At 42.7% G+C, this 26,809-nt stretch overlaps 2 protein-coding genes across 3 annotated transcripts in view; one reads left to right on the top strand and one right to left on the bottom strand.

Annotated features, from left to right (window-relative positions):
• Nucleotides 1-3,481: 3,481 nt before the first annotated feature.
• LOC109477160 (hairy/enhancer-of-split related with YRPW motif protein 1-like) lies at nt 3,482-21,161 on the top strand. 2 transcript variants are annotated; one of them, XM_019778224.1, is made up of 6 exons: nt 3,482-3,980; nt 4,594-4,675; nt 7,170-7,268; nt 17,802-17,981; nt 18,215-18,364; nt 18,775-21,161. In XM_019778224.1, the coding sequence occupies exons 1-6, from the start codon at nt 3,835-3,837 to the stop codon at nt 19,486-19,488; spliced, it is 1,371 nt and encodes a 456-aa protein (XP_019633783.1). In that variant the 5' UTR covers nt 3,482-3,834; the 3' UTR covers nt 19,489-21,161. The 2 variants fall into 2 exon arrangements, with proteins under 2 accessions (XP_019633783.1, XP_019633784.1); XM_019778225.1 differs by lacking the exons at nt 3,482-3,980; nt 4,594-4,675 and adding an exon at nt 6,149-6,477.
• A 427-nt stretch (nt 21,162-21,588) lies between these two features.
• Nucleotides 21,589-26,809, bottom strand: part of LOC109477196 (pre-rRNA-processing protein TSR1 homolog) — a 26,031-nt gene continuing 20,810 nt past the window's right edge. Inside the window, exons 18-21 of the mRNA XM_019778266.1 lie at nt 24,571-24,673; nt 23,854-23,994; nt 23,653-23,727; nt 21,589-23,372 (exon numbers count right to left, since the gene is read on the bottom strand). Of these exons, the coding sequence (XP_019633825.1) occupies nt 23,194-23,372; nt 23,653-23,727; nt 23,854-23,994; nt 24,571-24,673 (498 nt within the window). The 3' untranslated portion in view covers nt 21,589-23,193. The remainder of the gene's footprint in view (nt 23,373-23,652; nt 23,728-23,853; nt 23,995-24,570; nt 24,674-26,809) is intronic.

Here is a 26,809-nt window from a genome sequence, read left to right as displayed (position 1 = left end):
ACTGTTTTCAATACCTTCCTTTTTGTTCGAAGTGCATGTGCTGTATTCCTCTCTTCCATGAGACGTCTAAATCTAAGTGGTTTATACCTCATCGAAAATTACTGGACTATATACCACTATATATAGCGCTAATTACTACATGGTGCTAAACAAGCCCTGGCCCAAGGCAATGTTTTCTTTCCAACAGGTATCGACCTGCCATTTTGATTCTCGCGTGGTCATTCCGCAGACCACGTGCCTGACCCATATCTCACAGGGTGTCCACTTGACTAGAAATAAACACGTGCGGCTGGACACGTAGCGCACCGGACCACTGTACATACATGTGCCTCTGGACATGTCATGTGATGCGGCGCTCACACACGTACAGACTCGATATAACACTTTGTTTGTTTGTTTGTTTGTTTGTTTATTCGATCTTCAGTATAATCTCGCATTGTATAGACAATTGCATGTATATTATTGTGGCTATAATACGAATTTAGCAGAGATATTACATGCATGATGTTGAAATTATTAGTTCTTGTCTGACAAATATGGCGAGCTGACATGCTGATTTCGCTCACGTGACGGTGCGCAAATAGAACTTCTTCGGGCATGCACACACGTACTCTTATATAACATATGTGCACTGCTAGATATAAAGCTAGTGTCAATCAGGTATATCCTTGTACGACAATCTGTAGACTCTTGTGAGAGAACAATACGATTGATCACATCTTGAAGTAACAGGCCCCTGTTTACCACAGATGGTAAAAATAGACCGTTTTTTTCTGTTTGGTTGCGGCTATTTGCAGTGGTAACCTTGGTTCACCTGCTATCACATGCGCAAGTGTCGATACAACAATCTGTAAACTCTTATGAACAATACAAGAGATCACATCATGAAGTAATAGGCCCCACAGATGGTAAAAATAAACCCATTTGGTTGTGGCAATTTGCAATGGTTGACCTTAGTTCACCTGCCATCACACGCGCTGTACAGACAAACAAACATGACAGAAACGTTCTATGGTGTTGTGTGGGTTTAAGGCATCCAATGCAATTTCAAGGTGGCAAAACTGGATTTTCAAAGTCAATTTCTTCTTTGATGTTGCAAGTTGAAGGAATACTATCCCACAGCACACTGATACATGTGAGACAAAAGACGAATTCGCTGACGGAAAATGGTTTCTTGTTTTGTACCGTAGCTATTGGTTGACTGTTTTTTGCTATATTTGTGTGGTACCCAAAAAATAAAGATATGCCTCACGTAGCTTGTTTTTTTTTTGGGGGGGGGGCTATTTCAAATGCTTTAAGTATAATGGCAGTAAATTCCAATATCAGACAGATTTCCTCATCCAGAATATATTTTTTGCCACCATGAAATTGCATTGGATGCCTTTAAATAACGGAATGTCGAGTTGAACGTAAAACCCCGGAGTCTGGCTTCATCACCTCTTTCACAACCGCGGAACCACCGGTGAAAATTTACCGCCCAACAGGTGCGTGCCGCGAGAAAAACATGTTTTTGCTGGCACCTCACTTGTGCAAACAACATGGCGCTGAGCTGGCTAAATTTGTTTCCGAAGACAAATAAAAAGTTTCCAGCGGCTCAATGTGTCAAGGTGACACAGTTGGGTAGCGGTTCAAAGGTCTACATTTTTTGCGCGCGTCAACCCGTGGTAAAGGTCGGTAGGTATACAAAATATGAAGGTGAGCGATGGGGGGTGATTCGCTGCTAAGGTTATGGGTGTTTCGGTGTAGCCTTTACCAGGCACCGCGGATCGCTGGAAAAATAGTAGAAATTGGCCGAAATAAAGGGACAGTATACCAGGGGAGTTAGCCGGCCAGAGAGGATCCAATGTGCGACCCACGGACATTTTGGATCTTCTCTGGCCGGCTAACTCCCCTAGTATAATATCCCTTTATTTCGGCCAGTGCAGTGCCTGGCAGAGGCTAGTTTCGGTGACAGTGCTCTCCTAGCATCAAGAGTTAAGGTAAATACCTGAAGGGACCATTTCCTCCCCAACTGAACCAAGCCAACTAGCACCAAGAGACCACGTCTATCTAGATATTATTAAACGCAAAACAAGGACATATAGTATGACACGGCAAAAATGTTTCATCTTGTTTATTCAAAAGGGACAACTAGTTAGATAAACTTAACATTGAAAATAAAGTAGGTCAGGCTTGCACTGAAAATTGACCTATAGGGCACTTGTGACCTTTTCCGTAATTATCTATTTTCGAGACAAATATAGCTTTTATCTTCATTCCAATGATCGATATCGGTGTATTCTTGTTCCACATCTACAAAACGGAGATAGCAAAATCGTTGTTCAATAATCTTATTGGATTTTGTTAACGTCAAGCTTAACGTAAGTTTTAATTTGTAACATTGTTGTCTTTTTTGATAAGACTAGAGAAGAACTTTATTGCACGACAACTGCACATGGTGCAATGCATGGCAACGACTGTTGAATATAGTACAAATCATAAAAAAAAGGAAAAGGATATGGAATGAACATCCTAATTACTAAACATCAAGAGCTAATACAGTATACAATCAAGTAGGGCTAATAATTACTTTCGGAGTTTTTTTCTAAATAACAAAACAGTCTTTCATGTCTATTTTGCATCGTAAGAGTTGTTGCATTTCAATATATATAAATCTGTCCGTAGCAGCGAGTCTGTTAAAATCTATTGTGCTAGATTGATATGTTCTTCGTGATTTGGAGCATTTTTTCATAGGCATATCAACTTATTAAAAAAAATACTTTTTTTGCCGTTGACTTCGCAAACCTTGTCACCTGGCTGTCATTACAGATAAATTATATAGATAAATTATGCTCATTTGATCAGCATGTTTGTATGATGATGCGGTACTGAGTGCGCCAGCACGCCCCCTCCCCCGCCGTCACATTACGCACCACGTTTTCGTCAGTAGCGCCGACAGGCATGCGTTGGATAGCGTGTGTGGAAATAACGTGTATAGTACGAGCTTCAGAAACCGCACCGTGTAAAACGCGCTCAGTGATTGGCCATTAGAACTACGTGGCGCCTGGCACGGAGACAATAACGCAAGTAACAGACCATAAACTATATACATTTATATCGTTGATCATCGTTGTCTGTAACCTAATCAACTGTAACGATCGTTAAGGTCAACAACGTTACCCGGACTAGATATTATTTGCGCGCTATACAATGTTATTTTTTCTTCCTCTCTGGTTTAATAGATGCAAGAACATGTATATTGGTCAAACTCTTTTATTTCTGAGACCGAATCTTGGCAATAGTGGCGATAGCGTGCAAACGGTCCGCGCCCTACGTGACTTCACGCACCCACCCTTCCGCTGAGCAATGGTCGAACCCTCCCGCCGGCGCGGACACACCCCTGATCGCCTTGGCAACACGTTGTGCATCACGTGTGGAGTGCCAGGACCTTACGGGCAGGAATGATCGTACCGCCGCCCAACAGCGTCGGGGCTAATGATCATCCACGCGGGCATCATTTGCATCTCATTTGTACATATCATATATTATTAGCCATTTAAACATTTGCATAAGCGATTTCATTGCTTCTTATGTGTCCAGCGTGGCACAAAGCGTGATAATCTACCCAGGCGGTGCGGTGTATTCCGGCGGTTGTGCCTGTTGTTTTTCAGTCTGGAGTCCCAGTGTTATTTTGGGCGCGTGACGGACGCTGGAATGCACACGTGAGGTCGCGTGATTTCACCATCGCAGTTCAGGCTGGGCACAGACCAGTCCAGTCCACACACAACCGACCAGTTCACCCGTCAGGGATACACACGTATGACGAGCTAGAGCTGAGCAAAGCAGCAGACATACATGAGTGTAGAAGTTTCCACCGGTGCTGGCGTTGCCGACCCGGCTCTCGCGCTTCGTCTGAACATGCAAAGAGACAACGAGGCCTACCCGCTACCTCCTCACAAGCGAGTCAAGACGGAAAACATGTCTTACGACCTCCACGACAGGTAAGAACCTTGATACCTATCAATATATTCCTCCTACGGACCATCTATATGTATTATAAATTGTCTGCAATTTGTATTCCCGGAAAGGTTGTTGTTGATGCGTATTTAGTCTAAGGTTGATTGTGTAGTCGTGGGCCTGTGGTAGAAGACCGTCGGTGGCGTAAACAACTTTGTTAGGGTATATCGGTCAAGTAGGACAGCTAAGCCGGGGTCAGACAAACAAGGCACGGCCGCGGCCGGCTCGGCTGGCCATGACGGCTGGACGCACGGCATGACTGATCGTATTTCGGGGCCCAATTTGCGTCATAATTATAACCGCGGGCATTCTTGCACACTTTCCAGTATCGAAGCTAGTATGAAGCGTGGTGGGGAAAAATAGTAAGAACTGGTGTAGATTTCACAGCAGGGCCACGCCACCGTGCCTGGGCTTTACGATGTAGCTGGCGAGACCGCTGGGTGTGTTAAAAAATGTCGTCATTTTGCCATAGTAGTATTACTAATAGTACGGTGGACAGAAACACACTTTCATGTGCTATTACTGTACTATATGTGAGCTATAGCTAACATAAACCAAATATATTCATAGATATTCCGTTTTCCTTTTTATTCGTAGCATATCTCCCGTGCACATGGCCTTCATGACCGACTCGAGAGGTTTCAGACGAAGAAACATGCAAGGCACCGAGGAACAACGGGTGAGTCTCCGGGGCAGGTGTTAACTTCGCCCGCCTGCGCCATTTGCTAACGTTCGGTGATTGGACACGATAAACTGATCCTTGTATCTGCGTGTTTTATGTTAACTTACGCATGTTAGATCGGTATCACGTAGAGCCGCCGCAGGTAGATTTCAACTCGTTGCCGCACACATGCCTTGCGTAGGAACTCGTGATGTACATCTGATAATGCTAATACTAATAGCGCCGCGTCATATGCGCACCGGTTGGCGGGAATAATCTATGAGATGATCATAATTAGGCACGTTTTTTGAGCGTGAACCGCCTTGTACCGTCGCTGCCGTCAGTCGATTTTACGGGGACAAGTCGTAAATAATTGTTACTGGTGAGGGAGGAAAATGGTGATTTATATCTGAATAGTTCTGTTACAAAATTTGCTGAATATTTGCTGAAAAGTAGCTGAGAACGGGCCATGGGGCGATGACAGGGGTGCCAAAATTAAAAATATATTGGCACTGAATATGGAATATTAGTAAGAACGAAGACATACTCCGATAACTATCACCACAGATCCTACAAGTGCTTGATTGGCCAGCTGCTTTGGCGATTTGATATTGCTTATTATAAGGTAGGAGGAAATGACATAATGATAAAATAACATAATGATGAAATTGAAATAATACGTCAGTTTCGGACGCGGAGTTCAACTTACACCTGAAAGGCAATACGGCATGCAGTAAAAAGGGATGGCATCACACAAGTAACCTTTTACGTACAACCAAGGTGTATAGGGAAAAGGTATAAGCTCGAGTTAGTGTGTAAACTGAAAAGCTTCTAGAAATTCTCAGTGGCAAAACGCCAGGTTTTTTTTTTGGGGGGGGGTCTAGGGTTGTTCCTCTGAACACACAGTGTCGCATCATCATGTATGTGCATAGCACAGAAGAAATAGTCGTATGCAGAAGTCAGTTGTGAAGAGAAATACGGATCGGCATAACAAAAATAGGATCTTCTCTACTTTCTATTAGTTATAAATCGATTGCCTTTGCTGATTTGCTGGTATCACGAAGTTGACCAGGGCAAGGACATAAATGACAAGTTAGATGTTGATTTTCGCAAAGGTCGCACTTTAATCTCTGTAGAAGATCTTGTAACAAATCTTGGACCCGTTGCGGTTTGCTGACTCGCTATGTCGCGTGACTCGCATATACTTGACCACCCGGCGCTGGGCTGCCAAGGCCACCTGGCCGCGGAACATTACTACTAACATATGCGAAGGTCATTTACTACACGCTCGAATTATTTCCGCACACTTCCGCGGCTGGGTTGAAGACGATAAACATTTTTAAAACTGACCCCAAGTCACCTTGTTTTTTTCACGACGTGCATGGTTATTTGATCCCACTGAATGCCAATGGTAAACAATGGCCCCGCGTGCTGAACTCCAAAACAACAAGATGGCGCAGTGCACATGACTCGATCGCCGCGCTTCCCCACACCCTCACAAGTGTGTCCTCGGGCAGGCGGCATAGCTGGGCGACGCTGACTCAGGGCGTCTATCGTAGTTGGGTCGGGTTCTCTTCGGGCCTGCGGAAGCTCTTCGCCGCCCGGATCAAATAGCCTCCTCGGTAGTTTTTGCAGGTCGGGCAGGGCACTGCAAGACTCCCACAAGCGCAAAACTCCCATTTGAGAAGTCGAGGGAAAGCTAATACCGCTCCGAAGACTGCCCGACCCAACTATGATAGACTGGACACCAGGCTAGCCCAGAGTACACTTGTTCGTGTTTTATGACTTAAATGTACAAAGACTATACTCTCCAAGCAGAGGTTTGGGTTATTTTTATTTTTGGTGTTTTTAGGCTTTTTTATCGATTTTTTTTCCACCGGATTTTTTTTCACCCAACCCAACCCAACCTTCACCTGAATTTTTTTTCACCCAACCCAACCCAACCCAACACCTGAACTTTTTCACCCAACCCAACCCAACACCTGAATTGTTTTTCACCCAACCCAACGTGTAAAAAATCGGGTGAAAAAAATTTTAAGCCTAAAAGCACGCCAAAAATAACAAAAACCCAAACCCCTGCTTGGAGAGTACAAAGATTACACCATTACACTACTAGTATTCACTATAGCAGATTCGTTTCACTGACTTGGTACTTGGTATTTTCTAATTTCTACTATGCCATGCTTGATGGCTATTGACATCGCTTTGTCAACATGGTAGCAACCAGAACACGGCAGTATGCAACAATCACTAAAGCTATAAAGGCGCTATTACATACTGGAACCCGCCTGCTATGTGAGGCTAACCATATTTTGGTGCTATCAAAACGAAGACATAATACAGATTTCCAGTCTGTCTAGTATATTTTCCTTTGGTATCAACAACATCGCCGGGGGCAGTAGATATGTGCAAGGACTAGAATGCCCTTGATATGTGTAAGATTATGCTTTCAGCCTTCGTGATCAGGAAAATGTGGAGTTTTCTGATGAACTGTTTGTCGGTTGTGATACAGGACCTACATAGAATCGTGGAGAAGAGAAGACGAGATCGTATCAACGACTGCCTGGCCAACATCCGGGAACTTCTGCCAGAGGAACTTGTCAGACAAAAGGTGAGTCATTTTCTCTTGTTTGTTTGTTTGTTTGTTTGTTTGTTTGTTTGTTTTTTTAGGAACAAGGTAGATATGTTTCGAAAACTTTGACCACATGACAAGCGATAAAAGTGTGTATCTGTAGTGTGATTCCAATTTTACCCTCTTGTAAACAAATGACTACAGTTGAAAGCATCACGAGATGCCAGGCACATGGTAACGCCCCCATTTCTGCTTTCCTTTTCGTCTGACGTTTCATATTGCGTTACATCATTTCTGCCTAGCTGCTATATCGTTTGAAGATAGGAACAAAGGGTTGTGTGTGTAGAATTTGTTTTATGTAGGAGGAGGGTCGTGTGACTGTTATATATTAGGCACCTGTCAGCTGGCTATCACGTGTAGTATTTCGTCACAGATGTAATGTTATGCCCACGTAATGTGTCTCCCGTGCAGCCGCTGATATATGTTTGCGAACGCGAAGCAAACAAAAAGAAAAAAGAAAAAAAAAGATTTGTATTGCTTTCTTTTAAACCACATTTGGTGGACGGGCGTTGTAGGTTGTTGCAAAACCTCTACAAGCCGTCCTACGGGGGTACGGATTCGCGGTAAAAAAAAATTGGGGGGAATGATCAGGATCTCTAGAGTCGGTCCACGTCAATTTACGGTTACTGAACTCCCCTGGTCAAATTTTCTCCCTATTTGGCTAAAAGTTACTGTTTTTGAAGCCGAGTTGTTAGCCTGTCTGGGATTGACTAGCAAAACCCTCACATGACATGTAGCTGAGGCGACATGCGGTCAGTGCACTATGCACACGCAGCGAACACGTCATCAGGCAGTTTTCTATTCTCAACTCGTAAAACCGGGATGCTTGATCTAGATGTCAATGTGGAGGAAACGTGGAGGTTTAGGGTCGATCCCGTGTCGATGTTTACGACTACCGTAAATACGGCATCATTCCATGCCAGCACACCGTGGTCCCGGTCCCCTTATCGATCTGTTTACTGCTCGCTGATTGGTTCAACTGGACCTTATCTCGACAACGCCCACTACATACCTCCTCTTGCACCCCTGGACCATACCATTGAGGACAGATGCTGGGGTGGACTTAGTCCTTTTATCTGTTCATAAAGGCGTCTTCAGAAAAAAGTTCTGTGCCTGTTTGTTGTTGAAAGTTGTTTTCAACGTGGTGTACCTAGATCATGTAGCAAGTTGGCCCACAATGCCGGACTTCCGTGAGCTAGTTGCTATGCACAGTATGTTCCCAACAGTGCCTCTACCGGAATGCCCGTCACATGATAGTAGTGCTACATGTAACACACATCGCCTGGATGACGCAAGTTGAGCTGTTTGACATTCCATTTGGCGGAGGGAGATGTATTTTTGTGACCGCATCGGTCTGGAGCTACATGTACACGTAATGAGTCTGCCTCGTGCGCCATAGTTGTTAAGTCAGCCGCGTTCTTTGCACTTAGAACCAATTACGAAGACTCACTACTAGAAATGTCATACAGGTCCCATTTCTGTGCCATGTTGGCATCTTTTCCTGTTAGGTCTGGTCACACTGTTTTTCTGGCTTGATCCGGTTTTTGCTTCGTGTCGTTTCTGGGCCACGCCCCATTCTGCCTCTCTCACCTTCCGTGACCTTGTCGTGACCCACTTTAACCCCCCTCCCCCCCGTCACGCCACACGTTGTTTGCGAACGTAGCTAACATTTGGCTAACATTTGGCTAATGGTTGCTCCTCGGTCAAGAGCTGTCGCCCGATTGTAGCAACATACGCATTTTGTCAATTCAGCAGATTTCAGTTCGATATCCAATACTCCTTTATTTTTCTGTCAACAACTTCAAAATTAATTGAAAAAACGATGATGATGAGTTGGAAAACGCTCACAAACTTGTGTTTGGGGAGGGGTTTTATTTTGCATAGCTTTGCATAGCGGGTTCAAGACACAGGTATCTTGCAAGTTGCATCAGCGGAATTTTAGAGCTTCTTGCAGATGTTGAATATTAAGATCATAAGCGCAAGCCCCTTCCAAGGCGGTAAACGATTTACACTCAACTCCCGACATCTGCTTGAAGTTTAACCTAACCCAACCCTCCCAAGGACACACCATTAAAGATGTATAGTTTGCCATTTCATACACGTACCCCCGGAATAATGAGATCACGCCGCCATCACGGATTGCGTGATTCTCCCTTCCGCTGGGATATGGAATATCCGCCTGCGAAGTGCATATCGTGGACGGGGTTATGCATAATTTGAACGTGAAATCGAATCTGGAAAGTATTTTGAGTAACTGTTTTTGAGAGTATATCCGTGGTTGTGAATGTAGCACGGGGTCAACCAGGGTACCCACTGTTGTTGTGAAACCGCACTCCGTCTGACACTAGAGTTCTCATGAAACACGACGTGTGGAAATACTTGAAGAGACGAGAGGTTGTCAATGTAATAACCTGAATGGTTGTTTGAGTTTAGAAATGACATCTGTGTGAAGAAAAAGTAGTGCCGGAAAAAATTGCCTGCAATGATTCTTTAAAAAAACACATGCAAAAGTCAAGTTTAAAAACAACTGTAAAAGTCTGGTCTGTCACCACTAATACATACATACGTTCATGTTACATACTAGGTGCCACAGTGACTATTACGTTTGCAGACGAGGGTGTGTTATAGGAAATGCCACCCAAACCGCGCTGCACCAGTCATAACATAGCGGCCGTCTCGTCTGTGGTGCTGACGCAGGCACTGACGTCATGAAAACCCTCAGTAGGAGCCCAGTCATCCTTATCAGGCAATAACAAGGCTTATATAGACAGAAGTGCGGTTCAACTCTGATGTGAGAGTACTGCAATGCCACAGATGTTATTAGGCCACAGCAAGTATTTTTTATTGATGACATCAGCGCGCACATTGATTTTCGCCTGATTTCGAAAAAAAAATTTGCTCTCTCCGATCGCATCAACATGCCAAAAGGCAAAAGTGTCGACATTGTCGTAAACGTTGACATCCATCGACAAGGATCTGGTTAATTGAAAAAAAAAGTTTTGTCTTGTATTTTTACTTTGACACCAGAATACAGTTAGTATTTTATTTCTTTTATATGCGATGCTGCCTATGAATGAAACCACCTGTACAGTGACTGAAAACTTGTTTTTTTCTTTCTTTTCAAAGTTGGTTCAGAGACGAATGGATGTTGTAATAGTTGGTACAATATAGGTATAGTAGAGCTCCCGGATAGTTAAGTTTAATTTATCTGGTAGGCAGTCTATAAACTCATGGACCACCAGGGATCCAGCAAACGTGAGGCACAATTGCTCACAAGTGTTGAAGCCCTTTTCTACAACCATTCTAATTAATTGAGACATATACGCATCTACAAGGACAGGTAATACTGCTGAATACAGAAATAAAAGACCTTTTTGTTGTGATGATGCCATGTTTTGTCGCCTCAATTCGACATCCATAAAATTTACTTGCTGTGGCCTTATAAAAGCAAACATCGCTTGGCCATTGGAGAGGATGAAAAGCAAACGTAGTTTGATAATGAGAACCTTTGAGAAGGTGCACTAGACTTGTATGACGTTTATTGCTGACGAAAGGTTTACGCCTCCTTGTCACAATAAAAAGGGTACAAAAATGTACAACCTCCTTCATATTGCATGTCTATCAAATCATTGACATAATTTGGTGTCTTATTATGCCGAGGGCCGGTTATACCAGCTGTACAGATAAAGATACATAATATATCTACATACAATATATTATATCATCTTAGACACAATAAATCTTTGACCGTACCCACTTTGTTGAAATGTTTCTGACAAGGATCGAGTATTATATACTGAGGACTTGTTTTTTTTTACTTACAATTCGACTTAGACAATACAAAACATGGTGGTGCGGCAAAATATTCTCTCCCAGCAGAAATACTCCCCTGGCAAGTCATCTCTCTATTTAGTCGATTTCTACTCTTTCCAGCCGCCTCCCGAAGCCAGGTAGAGGCTACAAGCATACAAGAATACAACAACAAAGTACATGACAAGAAACAACAGGGAACAGCAAATGGGTGGAAATGGGTCAATAAATAGTAAGGAAGACGTGAGTGTTTTGTAGGCTATGTATGAGTTAATCTAATACAAACCGTTTAGTATCAATAACATAAGTTTGGGTAGTTGTCAAAATGTTATTGTTAAACAGTTTGTATCTCGGTGGGACTTGCTTTGCCATATGGGTTGAGGAAACCGTAGTTGCTATAAGAACAGACTATTCAAACCTATTTACAATTGTTTGTGACTAGGTGGATAGTATCTACCAAATGCTCATATTGCACCAAACCCCTCTGTTAGAGGATAAGGTGAGTCACTGGTAAATTACATAGAGACTGCGGGGAGCCTGTACTAGTATTGTCTGTGTTGTATCCGCAGGTGGGGCTATAAGTAGGGTGTGTGTGCGACTATAGACATTCCACAGGTGGGCGAAAGCATACAAAAATGTGTCTTGCTTGACACAAAAAAGTGTATTGCATAACGTTAAAATGCTTTTCAAAGTTAAAATGTTCTTTTTTGAGGGGGAGGGGAAAGATTACGTACAGATGCAGAGTCGAAAATTGAACTAGCTGCAAATTGTAAACGAATTTAAGGCCATGTTGGGTAGACACAGAGTATTTCAAGTCTTTACCTCACCTCACCTTCAATTAAAGATAATGACAAGGTCAACACCCGAAAGAGCACGTTCCCGGAACTGCATACATGCAGGTGTTTGTGGATTTCCAGGGATAACAAGTATGTATTGAACCTCCTTGCACAAAGGTATGATCATGCCCTCCAAGGCATGGGAGCGCGCACTGGTAAAACTTGTTTGGGCTAATTGGTTTCCATTAGAGCGTCTAGTCTGAGACCCTTCTAATAAATCAAATAATCTCTACTATGTTTTTGTTTTTCAACAAACAAACATTTTCTCCCTTTACCTTGAAAATTCATCCGTGTTGGTAGACGTCATGATGCAGGAAATTTAAACTGTAATTTCCAACGCAAGGAATTAGGACTCACCCAAATTTTCGACTATACAACTCCAGACTTTTTCTCCTTATTTCGTTAATACACACAATTAGCTGAACATAGCCACAACCTGAGAATATCACTTTATTTAATGATTAATGATATAGTAGTCAGTGGTGAGCAAAACAAAGGCCATCAGACAGCAGACCGACCTTGCCCCCCTATTCATTGACACATAACCTACGTACATGACAAAAGTCGTTAGACGGGGTAGTCGACTATGATTGATCATTGGTTCTGTAAGGCGCTTGTCTGAATGATCTTGTCTGAGACACACCCTTCCACGTAGTTGACAACAAAGAAGATACACCAAACACCACCAAGACACCGCCCAGTCCAAAATATAGATCATGATAACCTCGTACGCCGTAGCGTGGATCGGTCGAAAGAATATAGTACCCATAGGTTTCGGTTTGGTCGATTCCCCAGCCATGCCTTTAGGCTATGGGTCGTTGTTGTTGTTGGGTTTCTCACCTTCAAGTATGTATGCAAAACCGCACCTTGCAAGGTCAGAGTCAGACTGAAGAGTTAAGGGCTGAACCAGTAGTCATGTTAGGGGATGGGGGGATCATCTGTTCTGTTTCAGAAGGCTGTGCCGAAGCTAGTATAGTGTGAGGTAATTAAGAGGTTATTATTTTTAGCTTCGCCTCCAGGATAGCTTCGTAAGTGTGTTATCATGTCAAGAATTTCCGTCCATTGTACCGGACGGATGCCCCTTCCAGGTATAAATTTATGAAATTAGGTCAATCTTCCACTTTGCATATCCCTCGCTCCAGATCGTCACATGTTCCACTCGTGTATGCAGTGCGTCAGTTATTACCTGTGGCGCGTATGTAGAGCTCCTTTTGTTTCTCCAGTCACGTTTGGGCAACATTCCTCCAGGAATGCCGAAAGGCGTGAATGGCCTCGTGATGCATTCCTCACCTATATATTTTTGTCTTTCGTCAATCTGCTATGATTACCGCCCCCCCCCCCACACACACACTAAAATGGTCTAATGTCGACTTTTAAATGTAGTTAGAACTACCTTTAATTTATCAGAAAATGTGGTATCAAAAAGTCAAACTCAATGCAGATGCATTATATAATATATTCCCTTCCGTTTCACACGTACCTAGCAGCTTCATTCTCTGTTGCGCATATAAAATCGTTGGTAAAAAAACATAAAGATGCATAGTGTTTTCAGTCATTGTATTTTGTTCCCCAGTCCTTGATAGTCACAGTGACAACTCAGAATTAACCATATAAGAAGAATGTGAGAATTAAGTACACATTTGACCGTTGTTAAACTTGCAGGTATAGGAGGCAATAGCCCCCATGCAAAGATCGTTAGAGATACCATTCTTCCCGGACGCGAAATTCTCCAAGGCGGCGTCACGTTTTCCCACACGAGCGGCTTCTGAAAGCGGCGGATAGACCCTACCTTTCCGGTGCCATGCTCATTACCTACTGAAGATTCTCAACCGCCATCCCTGGGCTTTACGTCGCACTGCGAATTGACAGATTAGAACTACCCTTAAGTGCCCTTTAAAGAATTTGTCAGCTTTATTCGGATTTACAGTTTCTATACCCCCTAAAGGGAATCTGTCTTGTTGGTTCTTTTTAAAAGAATTGAATAAGTATTCAATAATTGAAAGATAGAATTCGAAGAAAAGCTCTAAATGGGTCGACGCAATAGACGACTTGTGAACTATACATTTATTAGATAGTTAAAGACCGATAAGGTGGGCTTTTTTCACCATGCTCAGTAAAACGTTATATATGCGTCGTTATTGGACAAATTTCTCAACAGTACGTTACATGTACTTTCGTCAAACACGCACAAATGACGACGACTATTTGCTTGCTGTTGCAATCCTAATGCCTCATGTTGTAACATGTGATGTTGTGAGGGGACTAAGTATGCCACAGTCAACATGCATCAAGTACCGCCTGAAGATCACGCGTGGGCCCGGCATGTTTTTCAGCCTTGATTGCAGCCCACCAGCATACTAGATCAGAGAAGGCCGTATTCCCTCATTTTATCTACATCATTTGGCTGTGTAGGAAAAACGTAGGATGTAGGATAAAAAGATTGTGCGTTGCCTGAAAGGTGTATTATCATTAGAGCTCACTGCGTTTATGGAATTTAGTCCGCAGGAAAATCCAGTTTACTACGTCGTTTTGGATCGATTTTTTTACATTTAATCACCAGCTAATTAAGACATCCGATGTACTAATCACACACGTGTGAGGAACGTGAGAAAACAGTCGCCCTTCAAGTTATTTTTACCGAGAACAACCTTCAGCTTGGCCGTCGACAGAAAACGTTCGAAGTACGCCTGTCAGAGATACAATTAAAACGGTCACGTTGTCGGCCACCCGAAACATTAATTCGAGCGGAGATTCTGAACCCTCCACGAAGCCTTTGATATAAAGAGCTACATTGATAGAGCTACGTAAAGAGCGCCGGTAATTGGACAACATTCAGGCGTAAGGCAGATATAAGGGGGGCTGATGCCTTGTAATACGGCCCAATCAGCGTCAAGACTCTTCTCGACGGGACCTCTCGTTAATTTGTGCGACATCAAAATGCGCACCTCTCTCTGCTCTCCTGAACCTATATAGAAATCGGCTTCACAGGGCCGCGTGTATCGCCGTTTGCGGCTTGAAGAAAGCCTTGTTGTTCCGCAGGCTTGGATAGATGGAACGATGTTCACGTGGAGGTAAATGTGAGCCGCGGGCCTCACTTCACAATACATATGGATGAGATAATACTACGACTGGGACACTTGGCTGAAAAGGAGATCTTGTTTTCCTAATTTACGGCGATATTCTGTAGAGAGTTGCCTTGAAGAGTCTATTGTCGAAGACAGGTACGATGGGCAAAAATAACACACAGTCTAATGATAGAGGTTATGGTTTAAAGGAGCATTATGTAGAATTTTTGCACCAAAAATTGAAACATTTTGATTGAAAAAACATCGTATGATTTTACTTTAGTTCCACGTTTCAGCATATTTTCGCATTTATCTTACATTCCTGACATTTATGGTTGGTGCTAAAACAGCCCACACAAGGTGCACTCAGTTTGGGGTGCCACCACAAAATACCAGAAAGTAAACAAGCATGGCTGACACTGACAGCTGTGTTTCCAGCTTTTCAAACACACTCGTAAAGCATCATATTTTGGCACCTCAAATTCCCGAATGACTCTCATTTGAAATTGCGTAGGGTGGATGCAGCTTGTAAGAAATGGCCAGAAAATTTGTTTTTTGTATCGTCCTACTGTTATATAATGCACCTTTAAGATATAGAATCTCTTTTCCCTTACTGGAATGTAAACATGTAACGAAGAAGCATTCCACTGCGATGAGCTTTTTCTAACGTGTAGCAGCAGAGTTGTCGTAGCCTGCTTTCATGCCCGATGGACAACAAGTGCAACCTGTTGACGCATGTAAGCCCATCCAAGCCTAGCTTTTACGGCCGCGCGCATAATGACTGCCCTTAGTTGCCTCCCTCTAACTTGGTTCTTACGTCTGTACGTGGGCTGCCTACAAAAACTACGTCTACAAGTTGTAGACGCTTGTTAATGATCATAATGCGGCGGTGCCGTGGTCATAACATGTTGCGCGCGGCGTGACACGTTTTCAGCCACCGTTTTTCCACTACGTATACTGGAAAACAAGAATTCGGAGATCCCAGGCCTCCACGAAACCATGATATTTACAAGTCCTGACTTTTTAGGAGTTGTTGAAAATCATGAAAAATGGGATCCATTTGCCTAGATGCAACAAAATCCGTTTGCAATCCCCTTTTGCATTCCCTCTCTTCATCGTGCAAGAGAAAATCAGCTGTCAACGAGGTCATGTAACAAAAAACACCTCTAACATATATGTATCTATGGCAGACTTCGTAGAAGCTTATTTAAGAGTCTCAGTAAAATGAACTATGACTTTGAAATACGGTAGAGCTGTTATGTAAGATGATTTTGACTCCCCTCTCTTGTAGCTCTCGTCATCCCTAAATCCTCTAATGATTTAATGGGCTTTGAGAGGGTTTAGATATTATAGAATCACAGTTTGCCCGATTATCGAGTTGAGCACTTTGATCTGATCAATGCAATACGCCGTATTAATTAGAAAAGAAGCTTACTGAGAATCATCGTATGGCCCTTACCGGGAACTGGGAAAATATGAAGACATGGAAATTCTGAAGACAGACAGTATCTTGGAGCAAGCTTGGTAGAAAGATGCTGACTTGTCGGACACGTTTTAAAGAGCGCCCATTACCAACAACGCACTCCGCCGCAATTTGAGGCCCGTGTTATTACCTAGCTTTTAACCAGACGTGTTTTCTTTCTCAGAGCTCCACACCCAAAAATCGACCAGGTTCGTCAGATGAGCTTACAGACGACACTAGCCATTCAAAGCGTCTGAATCTATGTCCGGTCTGTTTAAGGGCGGCAATCTTCCCCTCAAGATGCTCTACGTACACGAAATAAAAACATCTTCTGACGGACGAGAGAAAGAGTTCTAAGATTTCTTGCATATCGACCGATCGACGGAATGATGCACACGGGTTGAGCCACGCGCCGCGCCACGTGAGGCCGGCTGACGCACATTGACCTTTTGTATTGTATTTTGTATCGCGTAACGTGGTTGTTGACGGTAACTGTATCATTACAGTCGCATCTTCTTCCTGAAAACATCGGTGTGATTAGTGCCTGGAGCTCTTTGTCCATATTAGGATGTTGTATAACAGCGGCACCGGCTGTGGTATAAACGTCCCATTACGCCCGAGGGCCCCGCCCACTTCTCGGCCGGGGTCACTGACCTCCGCATTACACCAGGTGTTGTGGGGTTGTTATAGTCGCTTTAGGGTAAAGCTCTGTCACATATAGCCGAATATGGCCTCCCGTATACTGCCGAACTCCCACACTGTCCTTGTTTTAATAGTAGGATGGCTTGGTTGGCTGGTGTTCGAGCTATTCTTTGACTTTGGCTATATTCGGGTCTCTGACTGAGGGTTTCTTGATCTGCGTTAACGTTTCACAACAACAACATCAACCCACACCCACACACCTTCCCACGAACAGGTCTGACAATCCATCTCTCATACATTAGTGCGTCGAACTTTAATTACCTCTCCGCCCCCGCGACCTGTGTACTCCCTGAGGAATTTGTCCGATTGCCCTGCTGTGACGCCGTATCGTCACGTACAGTAAACGTTGCTGTGCACGTACCTCGCCTCGCGGACCTTGTTAAGGTCGCCCAACTTGAACTTGACTTTGGAACCTCTTGTAAAACCGCTTGTCGAGTATTTCACGCCACTGTTTGTCTACCAATGAAAACTCTTAGTTGCCAAGGACTGCTGCCATTCAAGACTGCGACACCATCTAGCGCTGAAAGCGGGCACAGCATCAAAATTGTCTTCCGCTCTTCTACCTTTAGATTTAGTGGTAAAAGCATCAGGTATAGCCTAATATTAACCTTTTTTAATTTCCCCTTTTGCTATGCAGTCCTGTGGAAAAGCTGAGATCCTCGAGCTCACCCTGATGCACATGAAGCACCTGCAGAAACAGGTGCAGGCGTACGAGCAGGGCAAGACACCTCCTGCAGCTACACCTGTCATCCGCCAGGGGGACTTCCTAGCCGGCTACCGGGAATGCCTTGGGGAGGCCATCAGATACATGTCACAGGTAGGTAGTTAGAAAAGGGGAGCCTGTTTCTATACTTAAAGATTAGGTTTTTACTTTGTAAAATGGTCAATCAATCGTTCGCGGGCATCAGGAACTGGTGCATAGTGACTGCAGACATACTAAAAAGTACACAGGTCTCACCAGGTTAATTAATGGTAAATCAAAATGGTAAATTAAAAGAAAAACTGATGTTTTGCTTGGTTTTAATTACAGTATGACCTGTCCATTTTCAGAGTCCTGTAGATGGCATTAGCTGTGAGAAACTAGAGTCCCATCTTCGGAGACACTGCCAACGCTTGTCTCCCTATCAAGGCTTTCCTGACACAGAAGAGCCTCCTGGCGGATTAGCTCGGGATAGCATCTCACCCCAACCAGAGCAACAGGTGAGACATCAGTAGAGAAGCAGGTGGACAGAAATGTTCATTTAGAACTTTTCAAAGTGCTTCCAATGTGTTAGACTTATGATTTTGTCATTGGTCTAAGGGTGAGCATATACATGTTAACAGTTTTATATATTCCTCTTTGGGTTACACTGTTAACTTTAGCCTCTACCAGGGTATACATACACATGTATCACAAAATTTGGCAAAAAATGGAAATAATTGGCCACATGAGTCATTCCGCAGGAGGCAAATGAACTCATATTGTGCCTAAACTCCCCCGCCAATTATTCTTCCCAGTAGGCTACATGTTAATTTTACTGTTGTTTGAACCCGCATTGTTAGTCTGGTGTTGACTTGGTTTCTCGTACATATTTTTCTTTTCATCTAAAGTCGTGTTTGCTATATCTTAGATGCACCAGGAGAGACCAATGCCAGAGGAGCCACAGCCACCCCAGCACCCCCCTCACATGATGGACGCCTCCCAACAGACGCCCTCCCCACAGACGGCTCAGTCACATCACACTGCCGCGGAGGAAGCCTGCCGGTCGCCCGTCAGAGAGCCACCCCGCGAGAGAAGTCCGTCCCGTGACTCCCAGCCACCCCACCCCCCGCTGCCTTACACAGCCTTCCCCCCTGCCCCCTTCATCCCCATGCTAGCCCTCCACCCCTCAGGTACTCACTACATCCCTGTTAACTTCACCCCACCCACAGCCGTCACCCCCCAGGGGGGTCAGCCTGGACAGAACATGGTCTGCCCCTTCCCGATGATGTTCCCCGCCCCCATGTACCCGGGGGTGTACCCGCCAACCAGCATGGCCGGCTCCGGCGGCAGACGCATCGGTGGGATCCCCGTCATGCCCCCGTACCAACCCCTCTCCCCTCAACCCTCGTCCGACGAATCCCCCACCACCACCCCCCGGGAGGAGTACTCTCCCCCCAACCCCAGCGCCCACATCCGAGCCCATTCCCAAGTGCCATCCAACGACCCCCTGAACCTGAGCACCAGAAGCGTGGCGTGTCCAGAGGGCATGTCCAGATCTCCGGACCTCCCGCACTCCGTGTACAGACCCAGCCACAACTGGCAAGACGTCAGTCCCCAACATGGCCACGCCATGCCTCCCTAGTCCTAACACATAGGTCTATGCTGCAACAATGTGTTGTCCAAACTTGATGTTACATTGAAAATTCTGTATACCTTGTCGTGTTGCGCACCATTATTAAACGGAATGAAAACAAGTTTAGATATTATATAGATAGTTCAGTCAGGTCATGTTTTGGTCTCTTTTAAGATTATACTGTACTGTAGATTTCTCTTGCAATTGTTGAGCAGCTATCTGGTTCTGTTGAACAGTGTTGCCAGTCAAGTATTGCATCATGTCAATAACTTTTACAGAAGACAACATTATGAAGGCTGTATGGATTGTTGTGCAAAAAAAAATACAGACTTATTTTTCTGAGTACGTCCAAGAAGTACTATTGTTTTAACAGAAATTGCTACGAATTACTAGTGTCAATATTAAAAATGCTGCATTTTGGACTATTTTCAGTCCAAAATGCAGGAGGTTGAAGTATGTTCAGGGCTTGGTATGCTTTAATTGAGGTTAATGTACATTTATTACAAGCACTAATAATCTGCACTTATTTACTCAAGTTGTTGTGAATATTACTCAACCTACAAGCCAAGCACAACAGAATGCATTTATTCCTCTCTTTTTTTTTTCTGTCAAATCTACCCTGTGGTTGAACTGCATTCAATTTGTTTTTTCCCTTGGTGACATTCTGTCTTGTTTCTGGATGACTTCTAGTTTAAAAAGAAACTAACTTACACAAGTATGTAACTTTAGTGTTACAGAAGTTGTATTTCTCTGGAATGTGGATCTTTTTTTTTTCTTACTCTAAGAGCCCCAAAGAGCCGTACAGGAAGATAAGAAGGATTATTACATATACTTGAAAACTAATGTATGCTTTAATGTATACTAGTACTATGTAGGTTTGGGAAAACATGCTACATGTGTACAAACTTTCTCCGGTGATATACTGATGGCAATGTATTGAAAACTTGATATCTTTTATTCTTGGATCAGATTGGATATATGTTGAATATTAATGGTATGAACATGAGTAACACAATACAATGGTTGAGCTTCAGACACTGTGCAGGTATATTTTTTGCACTTAGTTTAATGTCCGAGCCACCAAAGTTGGTCAGTAAATAGAGAACTTGATACTTATCATTCTTTCTTATTGATGGTTCTACTAGTACCACAATCTGTTTGTTGGTTTGTTAACGTTCTAGTTAATATTATATATATGTTATAGACTTGGACACTTATATTTCACTTTGAGGAAAGTTACTATATGATGCCTGTGGAAAGAAAATTACATTCTGTTTAGTACAAATGTGAAGTAAATAGTGAATATTTTGATGGATGGAAAAAATTATCATAGTGCACTGATCAAAGATGGACAAGACAGATTCCATCTTACATTGTATGTTTTTTTAGGAAGCAAGAAATTGCTGTTAGAAAAAAGACATGCAAATAGACCTTGTTACATGTTCCAATATCCAAGAAATTCAATACATTGATATAGTGTTGTCTAAGATACTTATAAGGCTGATGTACAGTATATAGCTGCTGCACATATCTGATGTTTCACAGGAAGGCCTACAGATATAAGAAAGCACTTTTCTCTTTCTATGTGTTGTACAGATCCGTGGATGCTCACTATTTTTGAGAACAGTTGATACGGCTATTTTCAATGAATAAATGGGAAGATAATGATTATCTGAACATAAGTCTGTTTTTGTTATATTTTGTGGTACAGATAGTACATGTATATTACAGGTTGTGTGCTATTGGACTGATCAAGGTGTATAACACCTTGTAGTTGTATGCTATTGGACTGCCTTGCAACTAATCTCCAAGCAGATCCCTATCGGTGGCAAAAGACAGTATCCTTTAGCCATAGCCATAGCTCGCCACCGTCGGTGGCCATGGACCTTCTCTGGCTAATGGATACTGCCTGGCCAATTTGATACAGTATTTTTGCCACCGATACGGATCTGCTTGGAGATTATCTTGCAACCACAATCTTTCCCACACACACACGTAATCACTCTTACGTTTACATTTATTCACGCGTACACCACACCAATACTTTTGTAATATCTTGTAGAATCCTGTAATGCAACTGACAAAAACATCATTGAAGAAAGGCAGTTACAATAAAGTTTGTAACTGCAACTTCTTTTCATATCTATCTATGAAAATTTCACATCAAGCAAATTATCTGAACATGAAAAAAATATGGAAACATATTAAAAATACAGTACCGGTAGTACTACGAGCTCATATTACCAAAAACATAACCTTGGCAAAGGTGACAATTATAGTAATTCTGTACATACCATACCTTTTCACATTTGCTTCAATGCTGACCATGTCTCAGACTACACCTTGTTTGAAGGAAGGAAACTCATTCTATTTATACTACTAGCTACAGCAGACAACCACTAAAATATGCCACAGAATTACAAGACATGTATATACATACATGTAATGGTAGTTTGGCAACTTCTATTGTGGCACTTGAAGTACAGTCAGTACCATCACTTCTTCCTATAGATTGAGCCCAGAACATGCTGTCTTCTAAAATCTAATCCACCACTGGTTCTATAAACCATGGCTGGGTAGGACAAGACCACTACATTTCTACGTGAATCTGCATAACACTAGACATCCAAATTACTACTATACTATACTAGTACATACAATGAAACAAGTATCCAAACATGGTTCTTAACATAATCCAGTTTCACTTGGCAATAATCAATGTGTCCTTTCCTGCAGTATATAATAATGTTGGAGATTCCACAACTATTTAGCCTTCTGATATTTCTAATGACTTACTTCCCTAAATTCTCTCTCTGCTACCCTAACCTTATCACTTATCCTACCCCATTCCCATTCCTACCCGTACAGGCCCATATGTACAACTATTGTAACCCTCCACCCTTTCCAAACCCATTAAGTCTTAACTAACTTTATCAAGTGTAACACTTTTTATTCACACGACCAGGAGCATGTATCTATGGCAACAGTTGCCTAGGCAACCTCAACATGTCTGGTGTGCAGGCAAAATGGAAGACGTTGATTTTGTTGCCCCACCAAAGGTGGGTAGGTTAGCGAGTTAATATTAACCACAACCTCGAGGTCACACCTACAGATGTTAGCTTTCTAATTCTTAACATCAACTGGGAACCAGTTTCATCACAACCAATATCTTATATAGGGAACCGATTACAAGTTGGTTAATAAGTTAATATTAACACTAACATTAGTTTATACTTTGCTTTTGTGGATGACCACCAAAGTTGACCAAATTCTTTGTACGCTTGTCTCTTGAAATGCCCCAATCATGGTGCTCATCTGCTAGATGAATATCATATCCTTACATATTCTGATACCAGTAGAATAAGCACTAGGATTGAAGGGAATTGACAACATGAACCCTTTCATTTTTTTTTGTTCCTCTTATTGCTGTCTGATATACATGTAAACGTTTCTTTCATAACCTTTTGTCAGTACATCATGTGCACTCTTTCTCTTAACAACCTTTTTGACATAAGGAACAACTTTTGATCTTTGTCCTTTGATGTCATTATTATACATGACTGATTGTACATCTATACTCTTTGTCTTGGTATTGTCTTGGACACAAACAGTAACATCCATTTATCTGGTTTTAAGATGAAACTTTTAAGCAATCTTATACATTGACATCAAATCTGAAGATAACAATCATGACCTTTGACACATCTAACAGCCTTATGCCATCTCTTCCTCCATACTGGTGACCTCCGAGGTCAGAGGTTGCTCAGCTGGAGGCATGTTGACCTCAGGGTCATAGGTCCACTTTGGGTAGACTCTTTTGTACAGATTCATCAGCACTGTGTCCTGGGACTTCAGCTGGCCATCAAAGAAACACTTCATGTGCCCATGTGTCCCTGGAAAATGACAAGATCCAAAGTCAAGTACGGGTAAAGTAAGGGCTCCAGACTAAGTTGTTGGCAAAAAAAATGGGCACACCAGTAAAAATTTAATGTACACCACAAAAGAAGCAAACAACTTAATTTTGGCAAACATGGTCCTAAAAAGACAGCGGTTTGGAGGCCTGGACTTGTAGCATAATGTTTGAGATGAAGTGTAATACTCTTTTAATAGCTAACACTGCGCACAAGGCCCTAGTACTCTCTGTAAGGATGTAGGTTTGTCTAAGATACTCACCAATAGGCTCCTTGATATGACCTCTTCTCCCCCACTTGGTTCTCAACTCCACTGGCTTAAACCACAGAATGTCCTCTGGATAGTACATGTAACAATGTAACAGGCAAACAGTTAGAAACATGGGGACATAATGGAAAGACTGGGCTATGACAGAAGTTGAAAAACTAGATGTAGTTTTCCTATGAATTCTGCAATGCTTACCTCTGTTGAAGAACATGTATCTAACCACTGCCAGTCTCCTGTTGATCTTGAAGGGATGGCCGCTCAGCACGATCCGCTTGGCGACAACACGGTCTGGGTTCACGCTCAGGAGAGAAGCGGTCGCCACCAGAGACTGGGAACCTATGAGGGGTCATTAGGACATGTCGTTAGGCTGGGTCAGAACCAATGTTCTAGATAGTGTCTGTCTTTCCATCAATGGACAGAATTTTGCTGGTCATGACAGACAAAAATTTTACCCAATCCATCATCTTTTGACGGACAAAAATCAAGGTGTAAAGATATGGAAAGAGATTGTTAAACTAAAAGCTTATAGCCTACTAGCAAAATTTGCCTCTCAAAAAGCAGGAAATAGCATTTTAGAGAGTAAAGATTTTTAAATTTTTCTGTGGAGCATGCCGCTAGAACCCCCTAGGATTATTGGAGTTGAGATAACAGAAAAAAATTCAGGCTGACTAGAACACTTGTTAGTAAGATGTGATAGTAAACTGTGGTAAGATTTGTGTCTTGAACTGTGGTAAGATTTGTGTCTTGAACTGTGGTAAGATTTGTGTCTTGAACTGTGGTAAGATTTGTGTCTTGAACTGTGGTAAGATTTGTGTCTTGAACTGTGGTAAGATTTGTGTCATGAACTGTGGTAAGATTTGTGTCATGAACTGTGGTAAGATTTGCGCCTTGAATGCTGATGAAAGGCCTTACCATCAGGGTACTCCTTAAACATGAGTACAGAGGCAGGAGGGAACATGATGGGAGCGTACACCGTGGCTACAGACGTCCCCTCACTCCGCAGGAAACGTTCAAACTGAAACGTACGCAGAAGGTTGAACTACATCAGTGTGGGACATCTACATTAATCTGAATAAATCTAATATCATACAACACCCTCCAGTTTAATTTGGGAGTTCCAGTTTAATTTGGGACAACCTCCCAAATATCATTCACTTTAAACCCAAATGGCTAAATATCACATCTGGTAGGAACAAATGAAGTTAGGAATACGTAGCCATCATTGATGAACCCCTGGGGACTAGCCAAATTCTGCAGAATTCTGCGACCTGGATGCAGAATTCTGCGACCTGGATGCAGAATTCTGTGCAGAATTCTGCAGAATCCTGCAGAATTCTGCGAACTGGATGCAGAATTCTGCAGAATTCTGGGAACTTAAACCAGGTTTTCCCTCAGTTTGGTGAAGTAAAGCTTATTGTTGAATGTTAAAGGCGTGGCAAATCCTGGGGGGTCTTTAGCCTTGCTCCCTTATACCTGTCACATTGTGCACAAATCAACCAAATGACGAGTCTGCGAGCTCTAAATGACATTTTCATTGACTCAGTAATATATGTCCAATGTTTTCTCCATCAGAGCACAATTTTTAGTGATCATGAACGATTTTCAGGAGTTGGCAGATAGTTGCTGTGCACCAAAACCCGACTTGACTCCGACAATCATGGAGGTGACAGAGCTCTGCCCTTGGGCTCCATCAATCAATTAAAAATTTCCAACAACCAGTAATCAATATTGACTGAATCAGTAACTTTTGCCAGGAATGTTTTGTCTCTCCTTGTCGGTGTGTAAGAGGTAACACCATGTCATGTGAGGTTTCCTATTACATGTACATTGATGTATTCCCTGGGCAATTGCCCTGCCTCACTGGCATTTATTGTAGCATTTATTGGTGATGTTATGTTCGCCATCCAGCAAAGTCTTGCCGGTCTACCTCCAGGCACCCTTCGCGTGACCTTTGTTTGCCCAATTACCCCGATAGTGCGTTCTATAAGCGCCATATGGGTGGGTTATGGTCATTGGAAGTTGCGAAAAAATTATCACATGGATTTTTTTCATTTTTCAGAGACAATACGTACCGTGCTCTACTATCATGTAAGCCTTTACCCTTAATTAGCTCAGTGCAAAAAAGTGTTAGAAAAAGATTTTTTCCTGTAAGAAAAGTAGATTTCAGAACAATCTATACCTAAGATTATTATACAATACAACAGACCAGGGGATGCTTGAAGTGTAAATTTGGTCTATGATTAAAACAAACTCCTGCTGCCCCCTCCTTGAGATATACTTACTACATGCGCAGGTGATGGACTGATAGGGGTGAATATTCTGTAGCAGTAAAGAAAAGGAATCTTACATGTTTAGATACATTGTGCATCCAGAGTGTACCTAAAAGTGGATGCGGCTCTTGTGGGTGCTTACAAATCTTAGATTGCTACTGGCTTGAGCATTGATTAGTTATGGTCCCACCCACATGATTGTTAAAACAAACAAACAAATCCTTATAGGGTTGGCCCACACTCCTAGAAAATCTTCATTAGTCACACCAGGGCTCCTACCAAATCTGGCACACATGTACATGCATGGTATGTGTGTGCCTGCTAAATACCTTCATGACAGGTGTCCTATCCCTGTGTAACACTAACTCTCATTGGAGCTTCTCCCAACAGAGGGAGTCAGGCTATCCTACCAAACCCAGCTGTGACACCTACTCAAGCAACCCCCAAGTTGTTACAGGTCATACAGAAAGAGAAGTGTTCTATAGCAGTTGACTCATGATTACTTATTTAGATAGACCTGCCTGCAACTTGATAGTCAATAGTACAAAATAGTTTGGATATAAAAACATACTGCCGAACAGTCATCATCAAACATGCAGATATCTCTGACTGGTTGTTTAGTACTGCTCAAATCAGTGTCCTCAAATCAGTTTTTCCAGTATTCCTCCACCAACAGAGGCCCTCTAACAAAAGGTTGCCCCTTAGAGGTTGACCCATGGGGGGAATTGGGGTCAGCTGAATGACCAAAGAAGGTTGGCCTGAGCCACCCATGAAAGAAATGCAAATTTCCTGAGAAGGCTAGCTCAAATTATTTTGTTCTACTTCTAGACTGAAGGAAAATAACCAAAAGACCTGAGAAAGTACTGTCATATCCTATTAAA

The sequence above is a fragment of the Branchiostoma belcheri genome, unplaced genomic scaffold (assembly GCF_001625305.1).
Source record: "Branchiostoma belcheri isolate BF01 breed outbred unplaced genomic scaffold, Haploidv18h27 scaffold4, whole genome shotgun sequence".
Classification (NCBI taxonomy): domain Eukaryota; kingdom Metazoa; phylum Chordata; class Leptocardii; order Amphioxiformes; family Branchiostomatidae; genus Branchiostoma; species Branchiostoma belcheri.
Note: the sequence above shows the minus strand (reverse complement) of the source record. Positions and strands in the feature narration are given on the sequence as shown.

Coding starts and splice junctions, on each gene's coding strand:
- LOC109477160 (XM_019778224.1), top strand. CDS start 3,835: ATGAGTGTAGAAGTTTCCACCGGTGCTGGCGTTGCCGACCCGGCTCTC. Junction 3,981..4,593: donor TCTTACGACCTCCACGACAG/GTAAGAACCTTG, acceptor TTTTATTCGTAG/CATATCTCCCGTGCACATGG. Junction 4,676..7,169: donor AAGGCACCGAGGAACAACGG/GTGAGTCTCCGG, acceptor GTTGTGATACAG/GACCTACATAGAATCGTGGA.